This window comes from Babylonia areolata, chromosome 13 (assembly GCF_041734735.1).
Source record: "Babylonia areolata isolate BAREFJ2019XMU chromosome 13, ASM4173473v1, whole genome shotgun sequence".
Lineage (NCBI taxonomy): Eukaryota > Metazoa > Mollusca > Gastropoda > Neogastropoda > Buccinidae > Babylonia > Babylonia areolata.
The window spans coordinates 12,137,007-12,159,897 of NC_134888.1; the positions used below are offsets into that span (position 1 = coordinate 12,137,007).

Below are 22,891 nucleotides of genomic sequence, written 5' to 3' on the forward strand. Positions count from 1 at the left end.
ACCGGCTTGTCCTTCATGTAGACCCGGAAAGATGACCGGCATCTCCAGGGGCAAAGGGCCTCGTCGATGCAAATATTCTGCTCCAGGATGTACAGTCTTGAAGAGCTGAAACATGGAAACAGCTTTTACTATTGTGGACAATCACAATATGTATGATACAGCAAACCATCACCACTACTTCAGCTAATACTACCACTATCTACTAACATTTTCTATCATTTGAACTGATAATATTTAACAAGTGGGGAAGAATAAATAATATAACACACACACACACACACACACACACACCACACACACCACACACACACACACACACACACACACACACACAGGCATGCACACACACACACACACACACACACACACACACACACACACACATTCAAAACAAACACACAAAAAAGAAAATAACTTACATGCACAAGGTGGTCAATCAATGGTCTCAACTTGTGGAGTGGATCATGGTCAGGATGGTTTCGCTCCAGGAATGTCGAGTTGTCGTTCAGGTGGAAGAACGACAGGATGGCTCTGAACCTGTCGCGTTTCAACAGCTTGGAGGCAAATCCAGTCTTCATAACTGGATTAGTACACCAGTAGTCCACTATTCTTGGTTTCTTTACTATCCCCATGTGGATGAGGATAGCCAGAAATTTTCTAATTTCATCCAGTGTCACAGGCTTCCAGGTGTTGAACTGTGACCGTGGGGAAAGTTCTTCTCTTTGCTGTAGCTGCTGGATATTTTTTGCAGCATAACGGTTTGTCTCTGTTTTCATGTGTTTTAGCATACTTTTATCAATGAAGAGACTGTAAAAATCAATTGGTTTGCAGTCCTCCCAAGGCGGCAATTTGAGGGGGCCCTGAAATCCTGGTGTCAAACCGAAGGGTGGGTTGAGTGGAAAATTGGCCAAATTTCTACTCCAGTCATACATATAATCTGGATCTATATGATCATCAAACACATTGTCCTGATCTATTTCCATCTCCTCGGGTTCTTCTCCATTAGTTGGAGAATCAGCCGCTGCAGCAGGTGCACATGTTGGTGTCGAGTTTCGCTGACCAGTCATTCCGCCTTCATCATCGTCAGTGTCAGCAACTTCGTCATCGTTTTCGTCAGGAATATAGTCAGAATCAGAGTCCGAAATTTCGTCACCTGCATCGTCGAACATTCCAACAACAGCATCTTCATCATCAGACCCGGTTTCATGAATCAATTCGAGTGCTTGAGCCATTCTTACGTTCCGCACGAACCGGTTTCGCCTTGGTGTCGCCATGTTGAAAACCAAATGGAGTTGTGGGTTTGGGTGGTTCGCTTCACAAACAAAGAAAACTGCTATAGAACGAACGAACAATGGTCTAAGGGAAGGAACTCGCAAGAAAAGTGTCTGAGCTATCTGAAAACTGTGAGTTATCGCCCTTAAAGTTAAGATCGGTAACATTAAAAAAGGATCAAAACCTGTCGTAACAATGCGTCCGACAGGCTTTCAAGTGAGCAGAATAGCGTCAGAAACCGGCGGCCGACCAGATGTTGTTGAGTTAAAGGTGGTATGCGGTCAGTGTGTAGTTATTTTTGAAGCAGTACTGTAGGTGGTAGACTGTCAATGTGTACACTGTAGTTAATTTTTCAGTGGTCCTGTAGGTGGTAGAGTAAGAGGTGTGTGTGGTTGTCCCACAGCTATACTGGCTGGTAAGAGAGGAGGACCAGGCTGGTTCCCCCCCAGGTGCTGTTCAGGTGTATGCAGGTGCTCCCCCTGTCTCCCTGCTGGAACAACTCAACATGTCCACTGTCAATGTGGGCTTTGACAAAGTGGATGCTGATCGCATACAGTGAGTGTCCTATGACTGTGTATTTATAGGGCCATGCCTGTCTATGTGTTATGGTTGATCCGGTCTGTGTGAGTCATGGCTGCGTCTGTCTGTGTGAGTCATGCCTGTGTCTGTGTGAGTCATGGCTGTGTCAGTCTGTGTGAGTCATGGCTGTGTCAGTCTGTGTGAGTCATGCCTGTGTCTGAGTCATGGCTGTGTCAGTCTGTGTGAGTCATGGCTGTGTCAGTCTGTGTGAGTCATGCCTGTGTCTGTGTGAGTCATGCCTATGTCTGTGTGAGTCATGGCTGTGTCAGTCTGTGTGAGTCATAGCTGTGTCAGTCTGTGTGAGTCATGGCTGTGTCAGTCTGTGTGAGTCATGGCTGTGTCAGTGTGAGTCATGGCTGTGTCAGTCTGTGTGAGTCACGCCTGTGTCTGTGTGAGTCATTGCTGTGTCTGTCTGTGTGAGTCATTGCTGTGTCTGTGTGAGTCATGGCTGTGTCTGTGTGAGTCATGGCTGTGTCTGTCTGTGTGAGTCATTGCTGTGTCAGTGTGAGTCATTGCTGTGTCTGTCTGTGTGAGTCATGCCTGTGTCTGTGTGAGTCATTGCTGTGTCTGTCTGTGTGAGTCATTGCTGTGTCAGTGTGAGTCATTGCTGTGTCTGTCTGTGTGAGTCATGCCTGTGTCTGTGTGAGTCATTGCTGTGTCTGTCTGTGTGAGTCATTGCTGTGTCAGTGTGTCATTGCTGTGTCTGTGTGAGTCATGGCTGTGTCTGTCTGTGTGAGTCATTGCTGTGTCAGTGTGAGTCATTGCTGTGTCTGTGTGAGTCATGGCTGTGTCTGTGTGAGTCATGGCTGTGTCTGTCTGTGTGAGTCATTGCTGTGTCAGTGTGAGTCATTGCTGTGTCTGTGTGAGTCATGGCTGTGTCTATCTGTGTGAGTCATTGCTGTGTCTGTGTGAGTCATGGCTGTGTCTGTGTGAGTTGTTGCTGTGTTCTGTGTGAGTCATGGCTTTGTCTGTCTGTGTGAGTCATGGCTGTGTCTGTCTGTGTGAGTCATGGCTGTGTCTGTCTGTGCTATGAATGGGTGGATTTATATGTGTATTTGTGCTATGAAGTGGTTGGTTTTTGGTGTGTCTGTGTGCTATGGAATGGGTGGTTTTAAGAATGTCTTTGTGCTGTGAAGTGTGTGTTTTTGTGTGTGTCTTTGTGCTATGAAGTGGGTGATTTTAGGTGTCTTTGTGCTACGAAGTGGGCGATTTTAGGTGTCTTTGTGCTATGAAGTGGGTGATTTTAGGTGTCTTTGTGCTATGAAGTGGGTGATTTTAGGTGTCTTTGTGCTACGAAGTGGGCGATTTTAGGTGTCTTTGTGCTATGAAGTGGGTGATTTTAGGTGTGTCTTTGTGCTATGAAGTGGGTGCTTTTAGGTGTCATTGTGCTATGAAGTGGGTGATTTTAGGTGTCTTTGTGCTATGAAGTGGGTGCTTTTAGGTGTCTTTGTGCTATGAAGTGGGTGATTTTAGGTGTGTGTTCTATGAAGTGGGTGCTTTTAGGTGTCTTTGTGCTATGAAGTGGGTGATTTTAGGTGTCTTTGTGCTATGAAGTGGGTGATTTTAGGTGTGTCTTTGTGCTATGAAGTGGGTGATTTTAGGTGTCTTTGTGCTATGAAGTGGGCGATTTAAGGTGTGTTTTTGTGCTATGAAATGGGTGATTTTAGATGTGCCTTGTGCTATGAAGTGGGTGCTTTTAGGTGTCTTTGTGCTATGAAGTGGGTGATTTTAGGTGTCTTTGTGCTATGAAGTGGGTGATTTTAGGTGTCTTTGTGCTATGAAGTGGGTGATTTTAGGTGTGTGTTCTATGAAGTGGGTGCTTTTAGGTGTCTTTGTGCTATGAAGTGGGTGATTTTAGGTGTCTTTGTGCTATGAAGTGGGTGCTTTTAGGTGTGTCTTTGTGCTATGAAGTGGGTGATTTTAGGTGTGTCGTTGTGCTATGAAGTGGGTGATTTTAGGTGTCTTTGTGCTATGAAGTGGGCGATTTAAGGTGTGTTTTTGTGCTATGAAATGGGTGATTTTAGATGTGTCTTTGTGCTATGAAGTGGGTGATTTTAGGTGTCTTTGTGCTATGAAGTGGGTGATTTTAGGTGTGTCTTTGTGCTATGAAGTGGGCGATTTTAAGTGTGTCTTTGTGCTATGAAATGGGTGATTTATGTGTGTTTTTGTGCTATGAAGCGGGTGATTTTAGGTGTCTTTGTGCTATGAAGTCAGCGATTTTAGGTGTATCTTTGTGCTATGAAGTAGGTGATTGTAGGTGTGTCTTTGTGCTATGAAATGGGTGATTTATGTGTGTCTTTGTGCTATGAAGTGGGTGATTGTAGGTGTCTTTGTGCTATGAAGTGGGTGATTTTAGGTGTGTCTTATGTGCTATGAAGTGGGCGATTTTAGGTGTCTTTGTCCTATGAAGTGGGTGATTTTAGGTGTGTCTTTGTGCTATGAAGTGGGTGATTTTAGGTGTCTTTGTGCTATGAAGTGTATGATTTATGTGTGTCTTTGTGCTATGAAGTGGGTGATTTTAGATGTTTTGTGCTATGAAGTGGGTGATTTTAGGTGCCTGTGCTATGAAGTGGGCGATTTTAGGTGTGTCTTTGTGCTATGAAATGGGTGATTTTAGATGTGTCTTTGTGCTATAAAGTGGGTGATTTTAGTAGTCTTTGTGCTATGAAGTGGGCGATTTTAGGTGTGTCTTTGTGCTATGAAGTGGGTGATTTTAGGTGTGTGTTTGTGTTATGAAGTGGGTGATTTTAGGTGTGTCTTTGTTCTATGAAGTGGGCGATTTTAGGTGTCTTTGTGCTATGAAATGGGTGATTTATGTGTGTCTTTGTGCTATGAAGTGGGTGAATTTTGGTGTCTATGTGCTATGAAGTGGACGATTTTGGTGTGTCTTTGTGCTATGAAGTGGGTGATTGTTGGTGTGTCTTTGTGCTATGAAGTGGGTAATTTTAGGTGTTTCTTTGTGTTATGAAGTGGATGATTTATGTGTGTCTTTGTGCTATGAAGTGGGTGATTTTAGGTGTGTCTTTGTGCTATGAAGTGGGTGATTTTAGGTGTGTCTTTGTGCTATGAAGTGGGTGATTTTAGGTGTGTCTTTGTGCTATGAAGTGGGTGATTTTAGGTGTCTTTGTGCTATGAAGTGGGTGATTTATGTGTGTCGTTGTACTATGAAGTGGGTGATTTTAGGTGTTTTGTTGTATGAAGTGGGTGATTTTCGTTGTGTCTTTTGCTATGAAGTAGGTGATTTTAGGTGCATGTGCTATGAAGTGGGTGATTTTAGGTGTGTCTTGCTATGAAATGGGCGATTTTAGGTGTGTCTTTGTGCTATGAAGTGGGTGATTTTAGGTGTCTTTGTGCTATGAAGTGGGTGATTTTAGGTGTCTTTGTGCTATGAAGTGGGTGATTTTAGGTGTGTCTTATGTGCTATGAAGTGGGTGATTTTCGTTGTCTTTGTGTTATGAAGTGGGTGATTTTAGGTGTCTTTGTGCTATGAAGTGGGTGATTTTCATTGTCTTTGTGCTATGAAGTGGGTGATTTTCGATGTCTTTGTGCTGTGAAGTGGGTGATTGTAGGTGTGTCTTTGTGCTATGAAATGGGTGATTTTAGGTGTGTCTTTTTGCTGTGAAGTGGGTGATTTTAGGTGTATCTTTGTGCTATGAAGTGGGTGATTTTAGGTGTCTTTGTGCTATGAAATGGGTGATTTATGTGTGTCTGTGCTATGAAGTGGGTGATTTTAGCTGTTTTGTGCTATGAAGTGGGTGATTTTAGGTGTCTTTGTGCTATGAAGTGGGTGATTTTTGGTGTCTTTGTGCTGTGAAGTGGGTGATTGCAGGTGTGTCTTTGTGCTGTGAAATGGGTGATTTTAGGTGTGTCTTTGTGCTATAAGTGGGTGATTTTAGATGTGTCTTTGTGCTATGAAGTGGGTGATTTTAGGTGTCTTTGTGCTATGAAGTGGGTGATTTTAGGTGTGTCTTTGTGCTATGAAGTGGGTGATTTTAGGTGTCTTTGTGCTATGAAGTGGGTGATTTTAGGTGTGTCTTTGTGCTATGAAGTGGGTGCTTTTAGGTGTCTTTGTGCTATGAAGTGGGTGATTTTAGGTGTGGGTGCTATGAAGTGGGTGTTTAAGGTGCCTTTGTGCTATGAAGTTCGTGATTTTAGGTGTGTCTTTGTGCTATGAAGTGGGTGATTTCAGGTGTCTTTGTGTTATGAAGTGGGCGGTTTTAAGTGTGTCTTTGTGCTATGAAGTGGGTGATTTTAGGTGTCTTTGTGCTATGAAGTGGGTGATTTTAGGTGTCTTTGTGGTATGAAGTGGGTGATTTTCGGTGTCTTTGTGCTATGAAGTGGGTGATTTTAGGTGTCTTTGTGCTATGAAGTGGAAGATTTATGTGTGTCTTTGTGCTATGAAGTGGGTGATTTTAGGTGTGTCTTTGTGCTATGAAGTGGGTAATTTTAGGTGTCTTTGTGCTATGAAGTGGGTGATTTTAGGTGTGTGTTTGTGCTATGAAGTGGGTGATTTTAGGTGTCTTTGTGCTATGAAATGGGCGATTTTAGGTGTCTTTGTGCTATGAAGTGGGTGATTTTAGGTGTTTTGTGCTATGAAGTGGGTGATTTTCATTGTGTCTTTTGCTATGAAGTAGGTGATTTTAGGTGCGTGTGCTATGAAGTGGGCGATTTTAGGTGTGTCTTGCTATGAAATGGGCGATTTTAGGTGTGTCTTTGTGCTATGAAGTGGGTGATTTTAGGTGTCTTTGTGCTATGAAGTGGGTGATTTTAGGTGTGTCTTATGTGCTATGAAGTGGGTGATTTTAGGTGTCTTTGTGCTATGAAGTGGGTGATTTTAGGTGTCTTTGTGCTATGAAGTGGGTGATTTTAGGTGTCTTTGTGCTATGAAGTGGGTGATTTTCGATGTCTTTGTGCTGTGAAGTGGGTGATTGTAGGTGTGTCTTTGTGCTATGAAATGGGTGATTTTAGGTGTGTCTTTTTGCTGTGAAGCGGGTGATTTTAGGTGTATCTTTGTACTATGAAGTGGGTGATTTCAGGTGTCTTTGTGTTATGAAATGGGCGGCTTTAAGTGTGTCTTTGTGCTATAAAGTGGGTGATTTTAGGTGTCTTTGTGCTATGAAGTGGGTGATTTTAGGTGTCTTTGTGGTATGAAGTGGGTGATTTTCGGTGTCTTTGTGCTGTGAAGTGAGTGATTGTAGGTGTGTCTTTATGCTATGAAATGGGTGATTTTAGGTGTGTCTTTGTGCTGTGAAGTGGGTGATTTTAGGTGTGTGTTATGTGCTATGAAGTGGGTGATTTTAGGTCTCTTTGTGCTATGAAGTGGGCGATTTTAGGTGTGTCTTTGTGCTATGAAATGGGTGATTTTAGATGTGTCTTTGTGCTATAAAGTGGGTGATTTTAGTAGTCTTTGTGCTATGAAGTGGGCGATTTTAGGTGTGTCTTTGTGCTATGAAGTGGGTGATTTTAGGTGTGTCTTTGTGCTATGAAGTGGGTGATTTTAGGTGTCTTTGTGCAATGAAGTGGGTGATTTATGTGTGTTTTTTGCTATGAAGTGGGTGATTTTAGGTGTCTTTGTGCTATGAAGTTGGCGATTTTGGTGTGTCTTTGTGCTATGAAGTGGGTGATTGTTGGTGTGTCTTTGTGCTATGAAATGGGTGATTTTCGGTGTCTGTGCTGTGAAGTGGGTGATTGTAGGTGTGTCTTTGTGCTGTGAAATGGGTGATTTTAGGTGTGTCTTTGTGCTGTGAAGTGGGTGATTTTAGGTGTGTCTTTGTGCTATGAAGTGGATGATTTATGTCTGTCTTTGTGCTGTGAAGTGGGTGATTTTAGGTGTGTCTTTGTGCTATGAAGTGGGTGATTTTCGTTGTCTTTTGCTATGAAGTAGGTGATTTTAGGTGCGTGTGCTATGAAGTGGGCGATTTTAGGTGTGTCTTGCTATGAAATGGGCGATTTTAGGTGTGTCTTTGTGCTGTGAAATGGGCAATTTTAGGTGTGTCTTTGTGCTATGAAGTGGGTGATTTTAGGTGTGTCTTTGTGCTGTGAAGTGGGTGATTTTAGGTGTGTCTTTGTGCTATGAAGTGGATGATTTATGTGTGTCTTTGTGCTATGAAGTGGGTGATTTTAGGTGTGTCTTTGTGCTATGAAGTGGGTGATTTTAGGTGTCTTTGTGCTATGAAGTGGGTGATTTTAGGTGTCTTTGTGCTATGAAATGGGTGATTTTAGGTGTCTTTGTGCTATGAAGTGGGTGATTTTAGGTGTCTTTGTGCTATGAAGTGGGTGATTTTAGGTGTCTTTGTGCTATGAAGTGGGTGATTTATGTGTGTCTTTGTGCTATGAAGTGGGTGATTTTAGGTGTGTCTTTGTGCTATGAAATGGGCGATTTTAGGTGTGTCTTTGTGCTATGAAGTGGGTGATTTATGTGTGTCTTTGTGTTATGAAGTGTGTGATTTTAGGTGTTTTGTGCTATGAAGTGGGTGATTTTCGTTGTGTCTTTTGCTATGAAGTAGGTGATTTTAGGTGCGTGTGCTATGAAGTGGGCGATTTTAGGTGTGTCTTGCTATGAAATGGGCGATTTTAGGTGTGTCTTTGTGCTATGAAGTGGGTGATTTTAGGTGTGTCTTATGTGCTATGAAGTGGGTTATTTTAGGTGTGTTTGTGCTATGAAGTGGGTGATTTTCGTTGTCTTTGTGCTATGAAGTGGGTGATTTTAGGTGTCTTTGTGCTGTGAAGTGGGTGATTGCAGGTGTGTCTTTGTGCTGTGAAATGGGTGATTTTAGGTGTGTCTTTGTGCTATAAGTGGGTGATTTTAGGTGTCTTTGTGCTATGAAGTGGGTGATTTTAGGTGTCTTTGTGCTATGAAGTGGGTGATTTTAGGTGTGTCTTTGTGCTATGAAGTGGGTGCTTTTAGGTGTCTTTGTTCTATGAAATGGGTGATTTTAGGTGTGGGTGCTATGAAGTGGGTGTTTTAGGTGCCTTTGTGCTATGAAGTGGGTGATTTTAGGTGTGTCTTTGTGCTATGAAGTGGGTGATTTTAGGTGTCTTTGTGCTATGAAGTGGGTGATTTTAGGTGTGTCTTTGTTGTATGAAGTGGGTGATTTTAGGCGTCTTTGTGCTATGAAATGGGTGATTTTCGGTGTCTTTGTGCTGTGAAGTGAGTGATTGTAGGTGTGTCTTTGTGCTATGAAATGGGTGATTTTAGGTGTGTCTTTGTGCTGTGAAGTGGGTGATTTTAGGTGTGTCTTATGTGATAAGAAGTGGGTGATTTTAGGTGTCTTTGTGTTATGAAGTGGACGATTTATGTGTGTCTTTGTGCTATGAAGTGGGTGATTTTAGGTGTGTCTTTGTGCTATGAAGTGGGTGATTTTAGGTGTCTTTGTGCTATGAAGTGGGTGATTTTAGGTGTGTCTTTGTTGTATGAAGTGGGTGATTTTAGGCGTGTCTTTGTGCTATGATGGGGGTGATTTTAGGTGTCTTTGTGCTATGAAGTGGGTGATTTTAGGTGTGTCTTTGTGCTATAAAGTGGGCGATTTTAGGTGTGTCTTTGTGCTGTGAAATGGGTGATTTTAGGTGTGTCTTTGTGCTATGAAGTGGGTAATTTTAGGTGTGTCTTTGTGCTATGAAGTGGGTAATTTTAGGTGTGTCTTTGTGTTATGAAATGGATGATTTATGTGTGTCTTTGTGCTATGAAGTGGGTGATTTTAGGTGTGACTTTGTGCTATGAAGTGGGTGATTTTAGGTGTGTCTTTGTGCTATGAAGTGGGTAATTTTAGGTGTGTCTTTGTGTTATGAAATGGATGATTTATGTGTGTCTTTGTGCTATGAAGTGGGTGATTTTAGGTGTGACTTTGTGCTATGAAGTGGGGGGATTTTAGGTGTCTTTGTGCTATGAAGTGGGTGATTTATGTGTGTCGTTGTGCTATGAAGTGGGTGATTTTAGGTGTTTTGTGCTTTGAAGTGAATGATTTTCGTTGTGTCTTTTGCTATGAAGTAGGTGATTTTAGGTGCGTGTGCTATGAAGTGGGCGATTTTAGGTGTGTCTTGCTATGAAATGGGCGATTTTAGGTGTGTCTTTGTGCTATGAAGTGGGCTATTTTAGGTGTGTCTTTGTGCTATAAGTGGGTGATTTTAGATGTGTCTTTGTGCTATGAAGTGTGTGATTTTAGGTATCTTTGTGCTATGAAGTAGGTGATTTTAGGTGTGTTTTTTTGCTATGAAGTGGGTGATTTTAGGTGTGTTTTTTTGCTATGAAGTGGGTGATTTTAGGTGTGTGTGCTATGAAGTGGGCGATTTTTGGTGTGTGTGCTATGAAGTGGGTGCTTTTAGGTGTCTTTGTGCTATGAAATGGGTGATTTTAGGTGTGTCTTTGTGTTATGAAGTGGGTGATTTCAGGTGTTGTGGTGTTAAGAAGTGGGTGGTTTTACGTGTGTCGTTGTGTTATGAAGTGGGTGATTTTAGGTGTGTCGTTGTGTTATGAAGTGGGTGATTTTAGGTGTGTCGTTGTGTTATGAAGCGGGTGATTTTAGGTGTGTCGTTGTGTTATGAAGTGGGTGGTTTTACGTGTGTCGTTGTGTTATGAAGTGGGTGATTTTAGGTGTGTCGTTGTGTTATGAAGTGGGTGATTTTAGGTGTGTCGTTGTGTTATGAAGTGGGTAATTTTAGGTGTGTCGTTGTGTTATGAAGTGGGTGATTTTAGGTGTGTCGTTGTGTTATGAAGTGGGTGATTTTAGGTGTGTCGTTGTGTTATGAAGTGGGTGATTTTAGGTGTGTCGTTGTGTTATGAAGCGGGTGATTTTAGGTGTGTCGTTGTGTTATGAAGTGGGTGATTTCAGGTGTCTTTGTGTTAAGAAGTGGGTGCTTTTAGATGTCTGAGGGGTGCTTCAGACAAATTGTGCATTGCGCAGGGCATACATCAGGTCCAATATCAGCAGCAACATTTATGTGGTGGACACTCCGTGGTTCTTCTCCTACTTCTGGTGTCTGGGAGCCTCGTCCATCACCACCCGGAGAATTGAGCAGCTGGCAGGCCTGCAGGACCCTGTGTGGTCACTGGTCAGTCTCTCTGTGTGTATGTGTATGTGTGTGTGTGTGTGTCTGTGTGTGTGTGCGTGTGTGTCTTTTGATCACAATACAGATCTAGACCACAATATAGATTTAAATCAAAGTGTGTGTTTGGGTGGGGTGTGGAGTGTCACTGTCAATCCCCATCTTATTCTTCCTCAACCACACTATAGATCTAGATCAGTGTGTGTATGTGTGTTTGTGTGTGTGTGTGTGTTGTCACATATGTATGCGACTGTACTTGAACAATGAATATTATTTTTAACTTGAATGTGAAAACAAAAAGTTCAATTCATGTGTGTGAAGTGTCAGACTGACTGTGTTACCAGTGTTAGTGCAGTCTCATGGCTTTGCCCTGGCTTGTCAAATCAGCCAGACCATTGAATGCTGCACTGCTGCACAGTACAGTGTTTTGGGATGTTGAAAGGCATTTCACCTCAACCTCTTTTGTACCATGCCACAGCTTCCTGTCGTACCATACCAATTTGACAGTTTCCTCAGACTTCTTTATTGTGTGCCAGCTGGCTGTAGTGTTCAGATAACACCTATGCACCTGACACAGCACCACACTGCCTTGCTATGAATTACTGACCCATGGATTATACACCGGTGCCACGCATGCTAACGTACATCCCATGCACTCAAAACACTTATTCATGACTGCTATTTTGAATTAACACAGCCGAGACAAATCTTGATGGTGGCCAGTGGATGTTTCAGACGGACAGCAGTTACCTGATCATGTGGGTGGCAGTGGACATCCTGTCTGCTGTCATCATCATCATCATATTTGTCGTTCAGAGGTGGGTATATTCTGGGTTTTTCTTCAGTTGACTTGCACTCTTCTTTTTCATTGTTATCCTTACCTTGTCCACGCTGCATTCTTTATAACACTTTAATCTTGTGAATGATTTCCAAGTCTTATCTTATCCTCTGCCTTATCTCCCTGGTCATCCTCTCCCCTATTTCCCAGGTCATCCACTCCCTTATTTCCGTGGATCTCCCCCTTATTTCCCAGGTCATCCTCTCCCTTATTTCCCTGGATCTCTCCCTTATTTCCCAGGTCATCCTCTCCCTCCCTTATTTCCCTGGTCATCCTCTCCCTTATTTCCCTGGTTATCCTCTCCCTTATTTCCCTCCTCTCCCTTATTTCCCTGGTTACCATGCCCCTTAGTTCCCTGGTCATCATGCCCCTTATTTCCTTTGTTACCCTATCCCAGATTTCCAGTGAAGATAAAGAAAGCAGAAAGGTGTTAACACTCTTCAGTGGGACTGGGACAGAATTGTGTTGCTGTTTTTCTTCCTGTATTCCTTGGCTACCTCCCCAAGGCATCTTTATGATTTATGGGGAAATTAATTAGATTTAAAGGTCCAGTGGTCTTGGTCATTTTCAGTTGTGGTTTAAGTTTGTTTTTGTTTTATTCTGTCTGGCTTTTTTTGACAGTTGAGATAATTGTTGTCCATCATTCATCTAGAACAACTTAAGTCTAGACTGTAAGGAAACAAGTGGTACATTATTACTAAGCCAAACAGAATTTTTTTAAAATTAAAAAAGAAAATGCTTAAATTTTAAACACAATCAGTTTTTGCCACTAAAGACAGAAATGCTGTGGGTTTTCTCTGCATATAGATATCTGCTCCTGTTCCCACTGCACTTACTGACATCCACAAAGAAGAGAGATATGTTCACCATGCCCTTTAATCATAAATGACAATGAAGATGAGCAGTGCCTTGATGGTGTTTATCACTGTATGCTTTTCTTAAGTTTTGATGCATTCATTCACAAAAGTGTCTTGATCGTTGATCTCATTATATTGTTCACAATGAAAGGTCAACAGTGAAGGGTCACAGCTGCATTGTTGGGATGGTGGTGTGAGGTAAAACTTCCTGCCCCATGCTGTGTGCCTTCTGTCAAGTTGTGGCAGGCTGGTGTCTCCAGTGTTTCCTCAGAGGTTGAAAACAAAGGGGATGACTGCTTATGCCTCCAGCCAAGACCCAGTACTAGAACTTTTTTTTGTTTTTTTGTTTTTTTTTGCTGCCCCATCATCTGCACCGTTTCAGTGGCATTACTCCCACGCCGCTCATTTAGATTCCCCCATACACTGCCACACCCGGGTTTGTCTGACGCAGTCCCAGCGTCGGCAGTCCACAGGGAACCATCGATGTTAGGTCGCCAGGAGGCCACACACCTGAGGAGACCCTGCACTGCTGCTGAGTCGGTGGTGTTCAGTGGTGCCTGTTCTGATTTAACATACTTAGGACACCACCTACTAAGCCCCCTACTAACGACAATAATGGCTTAGTTGCAGAGCCAGACTGAGTGAGCGTCCCTCCCAGAGTGGAGACCGCCACCACGTCCCTCAAACAACAGCCCCCCCCCATGAATCTGCTGACGCTGACGACATTGACAGGACTCACCCCAAACACGAAAGTGGAGGGGTATTGAAACTGAGGTCACCATGAGAGCAGGGCATGAAAGGCCACAGACTTTGAGACTGTTTTGTTTATATTGATCATAATGAAGGAGGAGGACGATGACGATGTTGCTGTGGAGGTCCATTTTGGTTTGGGACTGCGTTACAAGGCTGTACTCTGCGCTTCCTGTCATAATGATATCCCGGCGTTAACCAGGCCCGAGAGATACAGACACTTGCAGTGTTGGTCAGGTAATTAGAGCAACACACCCAAAGACGCATCCTTGAAGTGGATGACACTTGACTGTGTGGTCCCAGTCTCCCCATTTAAGCCCACAGCACACTCAACTCTGGGTAGGAGCCAGCCACAGGCCGAAAAACCCACCTCCGCTGGGAATCGAACCCGTGTCCTCCCAGCCGTCAGTCCGTGACATTAACCGCTTCGCCACGACGGCTGGTTCCTAGTACTAGAACTTAGCAGTTACTGACTTCAGATCCTTGTTGGCTTTGTTTCTAGCTGGATCTTGAACTTTGGAAATCTTCTTTTCTTTGGGAAGATCGAGAAGCAGTTTGACTCATGGCCAGATCTGCTCAGGTAGAGAAGAAGAAAAAGCAGACGCTTTCCTCCTGTCAAGCACATATGTAGAAGGCATTATGTCCTGGTTAATCAAACACTAAGTTGTTGGTTGAAACTGACATGAGGTTGCATGCATGATGATGTTGGCCTTGCTCTGATATAACTGGTAATTTGGGAAAATCAACTTGTCAGTGAACCTTGTCACACACGATGTCTGAGCTAACAACTGAACATGTTGGACAGTGACCTCACCGATCAAAAAATGATGTGACATCTGCCCTCTTCATGAATAAAATGATTGGACATTCTTGACACTTTATCAGTCTTTGATGTCTGACGCCAGTGTTCACCTCCTGTAATTCTTGTTGCAGTTTGTCACTGTCACCTTACTTTCTTTAGTTCATCTGTATTTGATATTTATTTGGTGTGTCTGTGTGCATATGTGAACAGTCCTGCAGTTCTTTTTACTCTTTATAATCCAAATTAGTAAAAATAAGAATGAGCAAATTATTCATGAGCAAATGAATTGTTTTCATCCTGACCATGCACAAAAGGAATGGAGGATAAGGCATTAACCCCATGATGGAGCTTTGCTTTCTTCAGAGACAGCCATGGTTTGTACCTGCCTTGGGTGCAGTGTATGTCCTTAATGCCATAAAGGTTCTTACAGTCTTGCGAATGAATAGGATCCAAACGCTGCTATGAAACAAAACCCTTGTACTTAAAAGTGATGAGCAGGGCAGACAGGAAGAGCACTTTCACTACATCCAGAAATTTTTGTTCTTTACAAGAAAATGAAAACGGGCTTTGAGAAATATGAATTGTTAAAATATGTGATGGTGCATGCAAAAATCATGGATAATGGTCAAAAGTCACAAAATGATATTATCTTTTATCTGAAAGTAGAGAGAATTCTGAATAACACACAGAAAACAGAATTCAAATATCTTTATTAGTTTCTGAGATACATGCATTTGAGTCTCGTGATGATCACAAACGTACTTCTGAGAAAATTGGGGCAAATGAGTTCGCTGTTTCCCACTCTTGATCACCAATTCCCAACGGGAAAACATCAAAATAAAGCACTGATACTTTATATTTCTATATAATACTTGGAAATTTAATAGAAAAAGAATCATAGAATCTGAATAACCAAAAAACTCAAATTTGATATTTTCACCCCATGTCACTTTCACAGCGTGTTGCGTGAAACTTACTCCAGCGACTTATCCATGATTTTCGCATGCGGCGTAACATGAGGCACTCTTGTTTGATGGTAGCATTCGGCAGGTGAAGACAAGACAAAACTTTGAGGTCAGCAGTGTGTTGTGAGGGGAGGGATCGCCACACAAGCCCAGGTTGAGCCATGCCAAGCCTGACCAGTGTGTACTGACAGGTGGAACAGGGAGGCCTTGGAATCACATGTGATGGGGCTTGGCATTCTGTGCTTTTCTAATCACTTCTTTGTGATCAAATGCAAAAACCTTCTACCTTACTGATAAGGTCATTCCATTTGTAAAAAAAAAAAAAAAAAAAAATTCTCTGTGTGCTTATGCCTTCAGTTGTAAGTTTATCAGTCAGTTCATTTTGGTATATGCCTGTTTTGGTTGTCTGTGTACATGTCTGTGGGTTTCTGTGGTAAACTGTAACAAAATCATTTTCATTGGAAATACTTAATCAACACCAAATTTGTCATAGAAATAGAAAAATGTGAGTTACTTCCACAATTTCCAATTAATAATGACACTTGACTACAAAGAAGGGCTCAGGAACCAAAAAACATTTAAACAATCATTTTACTGTAACATTTCTGTTTCTTTATCTTAAAATGTTATCACTTTTATCTTCCAAATTGATACATCAGTCAATAGCAGTCATTTTAATTAGTTTTAGAAGAAACAGCAACATATTATACCTAGTATGGAGGTTACATTGATGCATTCTTCTGCCAGAACAGCAAAATTGTGTCCTGTGATGGGAAATTAAATCTGAATATATTTTTGGACATCTCACTCATCCAAAAGATTGAAAAGGGCTTTTGTGTTTTACTCTCATTGTGAAGGTCTTACACTACACTAGCTACAGAGATTGTATTGTTAGTAAATGCAGTGTCCTTGTTGATGGCTTGTCTGTTTGTGCATATGGTATGAGGCTCAAATACCTTCTTCCTAATAATGTTCATTTATCTTCCATAACAAATAAATACCAAGACACATCAGTATAATCTGTTATGATAACAAACGCCAGTGGAAAAATCACCTTTCAGGCAGTGCAAGTTCTTGGACAGGAAATCAGGATGTAGAAAGTATCGATAGTGTGTGAGAACATGATATTGAATGAAGGGGAAGGAATTTACTGAATTTTTGCAGAATCCTCTGTGGAAAGGCCACATTACTTAGCGCATAATGTTCACAAATGACCGTTTGCATTTTAAAAATAGATACATCTAATTGCTATGTGATCTAGGCTTTGTCACCGCAAATGTTAACATGTATTGTGTATGCTTTTGAAGCAGACTTTTGACACTCAAAAAAAAAAGAAAGAAAAAAAAAGAAAAAAAAGAATGTTTATTGAAATTCACTTGTTAAAAAAAAACATTTAGCAGCTGACTAATAATAGAATCAATAAATAAAACAAAGCATTAAGATATAGAATTTTTATTTAAATTGATTTGTTAAAAAAAAAAAATAGCAGCAAACTAACAACAGAATTAATAGATAAAACAAAGTGTTAAAATATCAAATGTTTATTGAAATTCATTTGTTAAAAAAGATTTAGCAGCTGACTAGCTACAGAATGAATAGATAAAACAAAGTGATCAAACATCAAATGTTTATTGGAATTCATCTGTCAAAAAAAAATTAGCAGCTGACTAACAACAGAATGAATAGATAAAACAAAGTTTTAAAATATCAAATGTTTATTGAAATTCATTTGTTAAAAAAAAAATAGCAGCTGACTAACAACAGAATGAATAGATAAAACAAAGTTTTAAAATATCAAATGTTTATTGAAATTCATTTGTTACAAAAAAATTAGCAGATGACTAACAGCAGAATGAATTGATAAAACAAAGTATTAAAATATCAAATGTTAATTGAAATTCATTTGTTTAAAAAAAAAAAAATAGCAGCTGACTAACAACAGAATGAACTGATAAAACAAAGTATGAAAATATTAGATGTTTATTGAAATTCATTTGTTAAAAAAAATTAGCAGCTGACTAACAACAGAATGAACTGAAAAAACAAAGTATTAGAATATATTCATTCAGTATCTCCTGCTGTTTGTCTGCTATCTTTCCAGCTGGTCAGTTTCATTGTGGTGTGTTTGACAAGTGTTTACACTGAGGTAGACAGCTATGATAAAAACCAGGAACAGATAAATAGATCAGCGTTGACAGGATGACCTGATTTTGATGGAAATAATTCTTGCACACAACTTTTGATTCAACAAAGCCTTTTAAAATCATCTCGAGGTTACCGCTGAATAGCTAAATTGTTGCATGTTTTGTCATCCCCATGTCTATGTGTCAAAAGTCTGAATTACTAATGTTATGTGCTGAGAATTCATAAAAGTTAAAATGGACTCTAACAGAGCTGTGTGTTATCAGGTTGTGTTTTGACAGGTTGAGTGTTATGTTCTAGGTGACAGGTTGTGAGTTTTCAGGCTTTGTTAACAGGTTGCAGGTTTTCAGGCGGTGTGTTAACAGGTTATGGGTTAAAACAGGTTTTTGCCTGTTCCATAGTGATGAAAATGTGTGTGATGGTTTACAGTTTTTATGTAATTTTGTCATGAACAGTTCACAGCAAAGCTAAATGAAATAATGTTAGTATTTCAGTTTTCTATCATGAATGCAAATAACTAAATAGCTAAATCAGTTTTTTGCCATAACATCATTTAGAGCATAGTTTAGTGAAATGATGTGAGTTGTTCAAATTGTCACGAACATCAATAACAGCACAGTTAGATGATTTGGGAAGTTGACTTCTGAAATATTACGTGATTGTTAACTTTTTTTTTCTTTTTCTTTTTTTCTTTTTTTTTTTTTTTTTTTTTGGGGGGGGGGGCACCCTCACCACCACTCCCTTTTATTTATTTATTTTGTTTTTTTAAAATCATAAGGAATCACACGTCAACCATGAAGGCTTTGCCTCTCTTGTTTCAGGAGGTGATGATAATTACAGCTGACGTCATGTTAAAATGTCAGTTTGATGCTGCCAGTTCAAGCTGTGACTCTGTGGTCAGCTGGGTTATAATGAACATGTTATCTTTGGATACCAGTGTGTGAATGGGATCCCAACAATTTTTTTTTTTTTTTAGTCGTGCGTGCATGTGTGTGTGTATGCGTGCCTGTGTGCATGCCTATGTAGTGTCTGTGTAGTAGTTGTTGTTTGAAGAGAGATAACAAAGAGATGTCATTTGATGCTGCAACAAAAGTATGTTGCTGTTTACCTTTTGTGTATATCCATGTTGATTCAGGGATGTTTTACACTTTGTACTTGTTTTATGTTCACTTTGTGTTCATCACAGAACTATATCTTCCTCTATGACAGAATGAATCTTATAATCTTAGTGACAGTGAAAACCTTTTTGAGATCAGGCAAATAGTACCCGAACTACAGTCTCCTCTCATAAAAGTATTTTGTAAAAACTGTTTCAAGCATTTTAAGAACACTTGTACTGCAGGGTTTATGGAAATGCTTTTTCACAATAACATCACTTTGATAAATGCTTTGGAATGATAAAGATACATTTTAAAAAAGTCTTTGCTTATTTCTGACAGTTTTAAACATAAAGACAGGAATTAAGGACCAGTGACATTTTTATGATGCAGGTTTGTGTGATAATCCTTTGGACTACTATGTCCTATGAACTGTTCACAATAAAACAAATTGCCACTTTGACTCGGTCAACTACTGACACTAGACTACAACACCATGTTGATCGAACACATCGTTTACAACCGCAATCATCAGTTGCTATGTCTGTATGGTTCTCTCCCTTAGTTTACCACTTCCAGTATATACTTCCAGTATCAACATCATAGTCGACGGTCGACAATAATTAACAAACGCATCTCTCTTTATAAAAATAAAGAAGATCTACACAGTGATTTTTCCATCTTCAAGTGCTTTCAGCAGCACTGTTGATAAAGCTCCTCTCTTGGTGAGACAGTCTGCCAATTGCCTCTGAGTGTCAGACCACTTCACTTCTTTCACAATGCCTTTCTCCATCAAGTCTTTGATCCCACTGATTTCTAGCCTCAGACGTTTTTCTGTTACTTGTTTTGTTGACTTAAGAGCATCATGTAGAGACTTGTAGTCGGTCATACAGACTAGAGATAAACCCTCTGTGGTTGCTTTTCCTGTTGTGATCTTCATGAACAATGTAGCAATAAATACTGCTTCATCAATTCCTTCTGCCATCGCCAGCGTCTCTCCAGCCAATGTGCTTCTGACTACTCTGTGAATCTTCTTTGAATTCCAGCAAATAGGAATAATGTTTCCTTCCTCATTTACTAAGAAGATGATGTATCCACCTTGAGTTCCTGCATCACTCAGATTTCCAAAGGAAGCATCAGTGTATACTATCAGTTTCAACAGTCCAGATCCCAAATGATGAAACTTCAACTCCACCACATGTTCTGACTTGATCCTTTTGATGACTTTATTTGCTTCTTTTCCATCTTTGATGTTTGAAGCAAGCTGACAAGCATCAAATGACACATCAGGACGACTTTGTCGAGATGTCCATAGAATCTGCCCAACTTTTGATCTGTAAGCCTGTTTCTCATCTGCTGTCAAGTCATTCTGTTTTTGTTGTGTTCTTTTCTTTTCAATGGGGATCGGCTCCAAGGTGTCTCCATACTTGGTTTGCTGTTGAGATACTGTGTTTTCATCAGATGACAGTTCCAAGCCAGTGTACTGGAAAGCTCTGTTGTTTTCTTTTCCAACCTTGAATGTTTCTCTGATTTCATTGACAACAGTCTTTACAAAGTGTTTCTTTCCACCCCAGATGAAGTCGTCTACATAGCATGCTTAGATGCCTTCAACTTCATTTCCTTTCATCCAGAAGAAGACGGCTGGGTCGACTTTTGATACTCTTCCTTTTGCAGGACATCTTTCACTCTTTTGTACCATTGCAAAGAAGCATCATTCAGTCTGTATACGCATTTTTGCAGATGCCACAACTTTCCTCTGCTGTTTGCTTCTTTTGGGGGTCTCACAAAAATGTCTCTGTCAGTTTCTTTTCCTTGTAGAAAGGCTGTTTTGATGTCCATAGAACATGGAGTCCACTTTCTTTGTGCAAAGACAGAGAGGATCACTTTCAATGATTCACTTGTGCAAGTGGGTGAATCCTTCTGCATGTCTTCATTTCCAGTTTCTTCAAATTGTCTTGCTGCTCGCCTAGCTTTTGGGATGACTCCTCCTTTCCACTCCTTGAGTGTACAAATCCATCATGTTGAAACATATTTTTGTCCAGTATCTTCCACTTCATTGTAGACATGATTTCTTTTCCAGTTCTCCAATTCTTTTTGTTTTGCTTCATCAAAACAAACCCCTTCTAACATCATCACATTGTCATTTTGATCCGAACACGCTACTGATTCAGGCTCTGCAGATGATACAACTAGTGTTTACTTTGGTCAAGTCAACTGACATCCTTTCTCCTTCATATTTTTCTGGTTCTGTGCACTGGATATTAAACCAGTTTCTGTTTCCCTGCTTGATTTGCCAGCTTTGTTCAGTATTTTTGCAGAAATCCTTTTTCTGTCATCCATATGCTCATATGAAATCATCTGGCCAGGTTTGAGTTTACCGGTACCCAGTCAACGTTGCTTTCCTTCATCTGTCTCAGTTTCTGATTCTGTATCAAAATCTGATGTTGTTTCAGCACAAGTGTTCTTTTTGCATTTTTCTTCTTCATGACAAGATTTTGTACAGTGACTACTGTTCTTTGTCTGTTTTGTTTCTTCTTGGTCACATGTAGTGGTCTGAGAGTGAGATTCGTGTTCAACTACTGGAGCTGTTTTCTCTTGTTTTGTGTCTTCTTTTACTCTTTGCAGCTGACATTGATGAACACGGACTAGAGTCCCCCCACGATGAACAAAGGTCACACTACCATCTTGTCCGATAACAGTTCCTGGTCCCTTCCACTCTTCACCATCTGATCGTTTGTAGTAGATTTTGTCGCCCATCTGATAGATGTCAGATGATTGTGTTTGTTTTCTCAAAGCTCTTCTGATTCTTTCTGCATTTTCAGCTTCTGTGAATGCCTTTCTAGCCACATGTAGACATATGATGTGTTCTCCAACTGTTTTGCTTCTTGTGGTGCCTTCCAAAGCAGGTAGCTTATCTGTGAGAACAGATGGAAAGTTTGAATTTCTTCCGTAGACCACTTGGTATGGACTGAAACCATGTGTGTTCACCATGCTGTCCTTTGCTACCAATGCCCAGCACAAAGCTGTTTCCCAGTCAAGATCTTTCTTGTCTGTCATGATCTTCATCAACATGTTTGAGAGTGTTTGATTTGTCGTTCTACCACACCATTGCTCCATGGGCTGTGCACTGGTGTCGTCTTCACTTCAGTGTTGCAGTTTTCACACGTCTTGAAAATCTCCATTGTTGAATTCCCTTCCATTGTCACTGATGACTGTTTTTGGTGAGCCATTTACTGTATTCCAGAACTTCATGAAGTTCTGTACAATAACAGATGACTCTTTGCTTTTGATGATTGTAGCTGCACTGAATCTGGAGTACACATCAATCATATGGAAGTACCAAAGATTTTTTCCAAGTTCATGCAGATCAACAGCCACTGTTTGATTGTAGTCACCTGCCAAAGGCAATCCTGCTGTTGGTTTTGGTGGTGTCTTTTTATGTTTCCGTAGGCTTTCTGCTGAAGAATGGCCAAACTGTTTGTGAAGTTTCACCAGAGCTTTTGTTTGTTCTTCCTCATCTAAGTTGTCCATCATGAGAAGAATTTCAGAATCCTCTTCGCTCTCTTAATTGTTTCCAAGGATGTCAATACAGTAGTGCCCGGTTGAGGTGAAGTTTAACTCCTCAGGCTGCTGAAACATTGTGATTTTGTCGTTCGTCATGTCAGTGATAGTTTCCGCCTTCTTCAAAGACTCTTTGCTTAGAAATAGTGGTATTTCGACATCTACCACCTCTATTTCAATGTTACATTTTGTTGTTCCAGTTTGGGCCAGTAGCTTTGCATTCATATAGGAATAAATTTGTGCGCCATCTCCAAATTTGAAGGTCTTCTGATTTTTCTTTGTCTTCATATTTTTCTTTTGGTTTTGTGGCAGTTGGTTGACATATTGTTGAACCATCTCTTTCTGAACACAGTTTTCATACATGTTGTATCAGTGACAGCACATCAGTATGCTTCTGTCATCAAGATTTCATTTTCTGTTCTATGTTCTTTTGTGAACAGAGTCAAGTTGCATGTTTCCTCCTCATCCTGTTGTTCTTCAACTTCAGTTTCTGTCATTCTCACTTCTGCTGCCTGCGAGGACAGTTTCTGGCCCAGTGACACACAGGTTCACAAATAGCACACTTTGTTCTCTTTCCATTTCTGCCCAGTGGATTTGTACCTTTTTGTTCTTTGTTCTTTCTTTGCTGATAACTTTAACCACTTTGATCTGAATAACTGTTTAGTCTATTTCTTGGGAAACTTTTTGTCATGAAGGCTTCTTGTTTGACAGTAATCTCAGTTTCTGAGGAACCTCCAAAGATTCTCTTTAATGCAGACTTCATTGATGAATGCCAGAACAGAATCAGGATATTCCATCTTGTGTTTTTTGCAAACACTGTACAGTCTCCCATATTCGATAATGTAGTAATTCATAGAAACATTTGCTTCTTTCTTTAGTTTTTCAAAATCGGAATAGGCCGAATATGCCAAGTCTGTTTATCTTGTAGAAACAGAGAGTCTAATGTTTCTAGAAGAACATCCATGCCGTTTGGAGAGTTTAATTGT

General features: G+C 40.6%; 1 protein-coding gene across 2 annotated transcripts in view; it reads left to right on the forward strand.

Annotated features, from left to right (window-relative positions):
* LOC143289061 (glycerophosphodiester phosphodiesterase domain-containing protein 5-like) overlaps positions 1-22,891 on the forward strand; it is an 89,028-nt gene that overhangs the window by 57,424 nt on the left and 8,713 nt on the right. For both annotated transcript variants that reach the window (XM_076597879.1, XM_076597880.1), the window contains 3 exons: positions 1,676-1,827; positions 10,752-10,899; positions 11,629-11,711. In XM_076597879.1, coding sequence (XP_076453994.1) covers positions 1,676-1,827; positions 10,752-10,899; positions 11,629-11,711 — 383 coding nt within the window. The remainder of the gene's footprint in view (positions 1-1,675; positions 1,828-10,751; positions 10,900-11,628; positions 11,712-22,891) is intronic.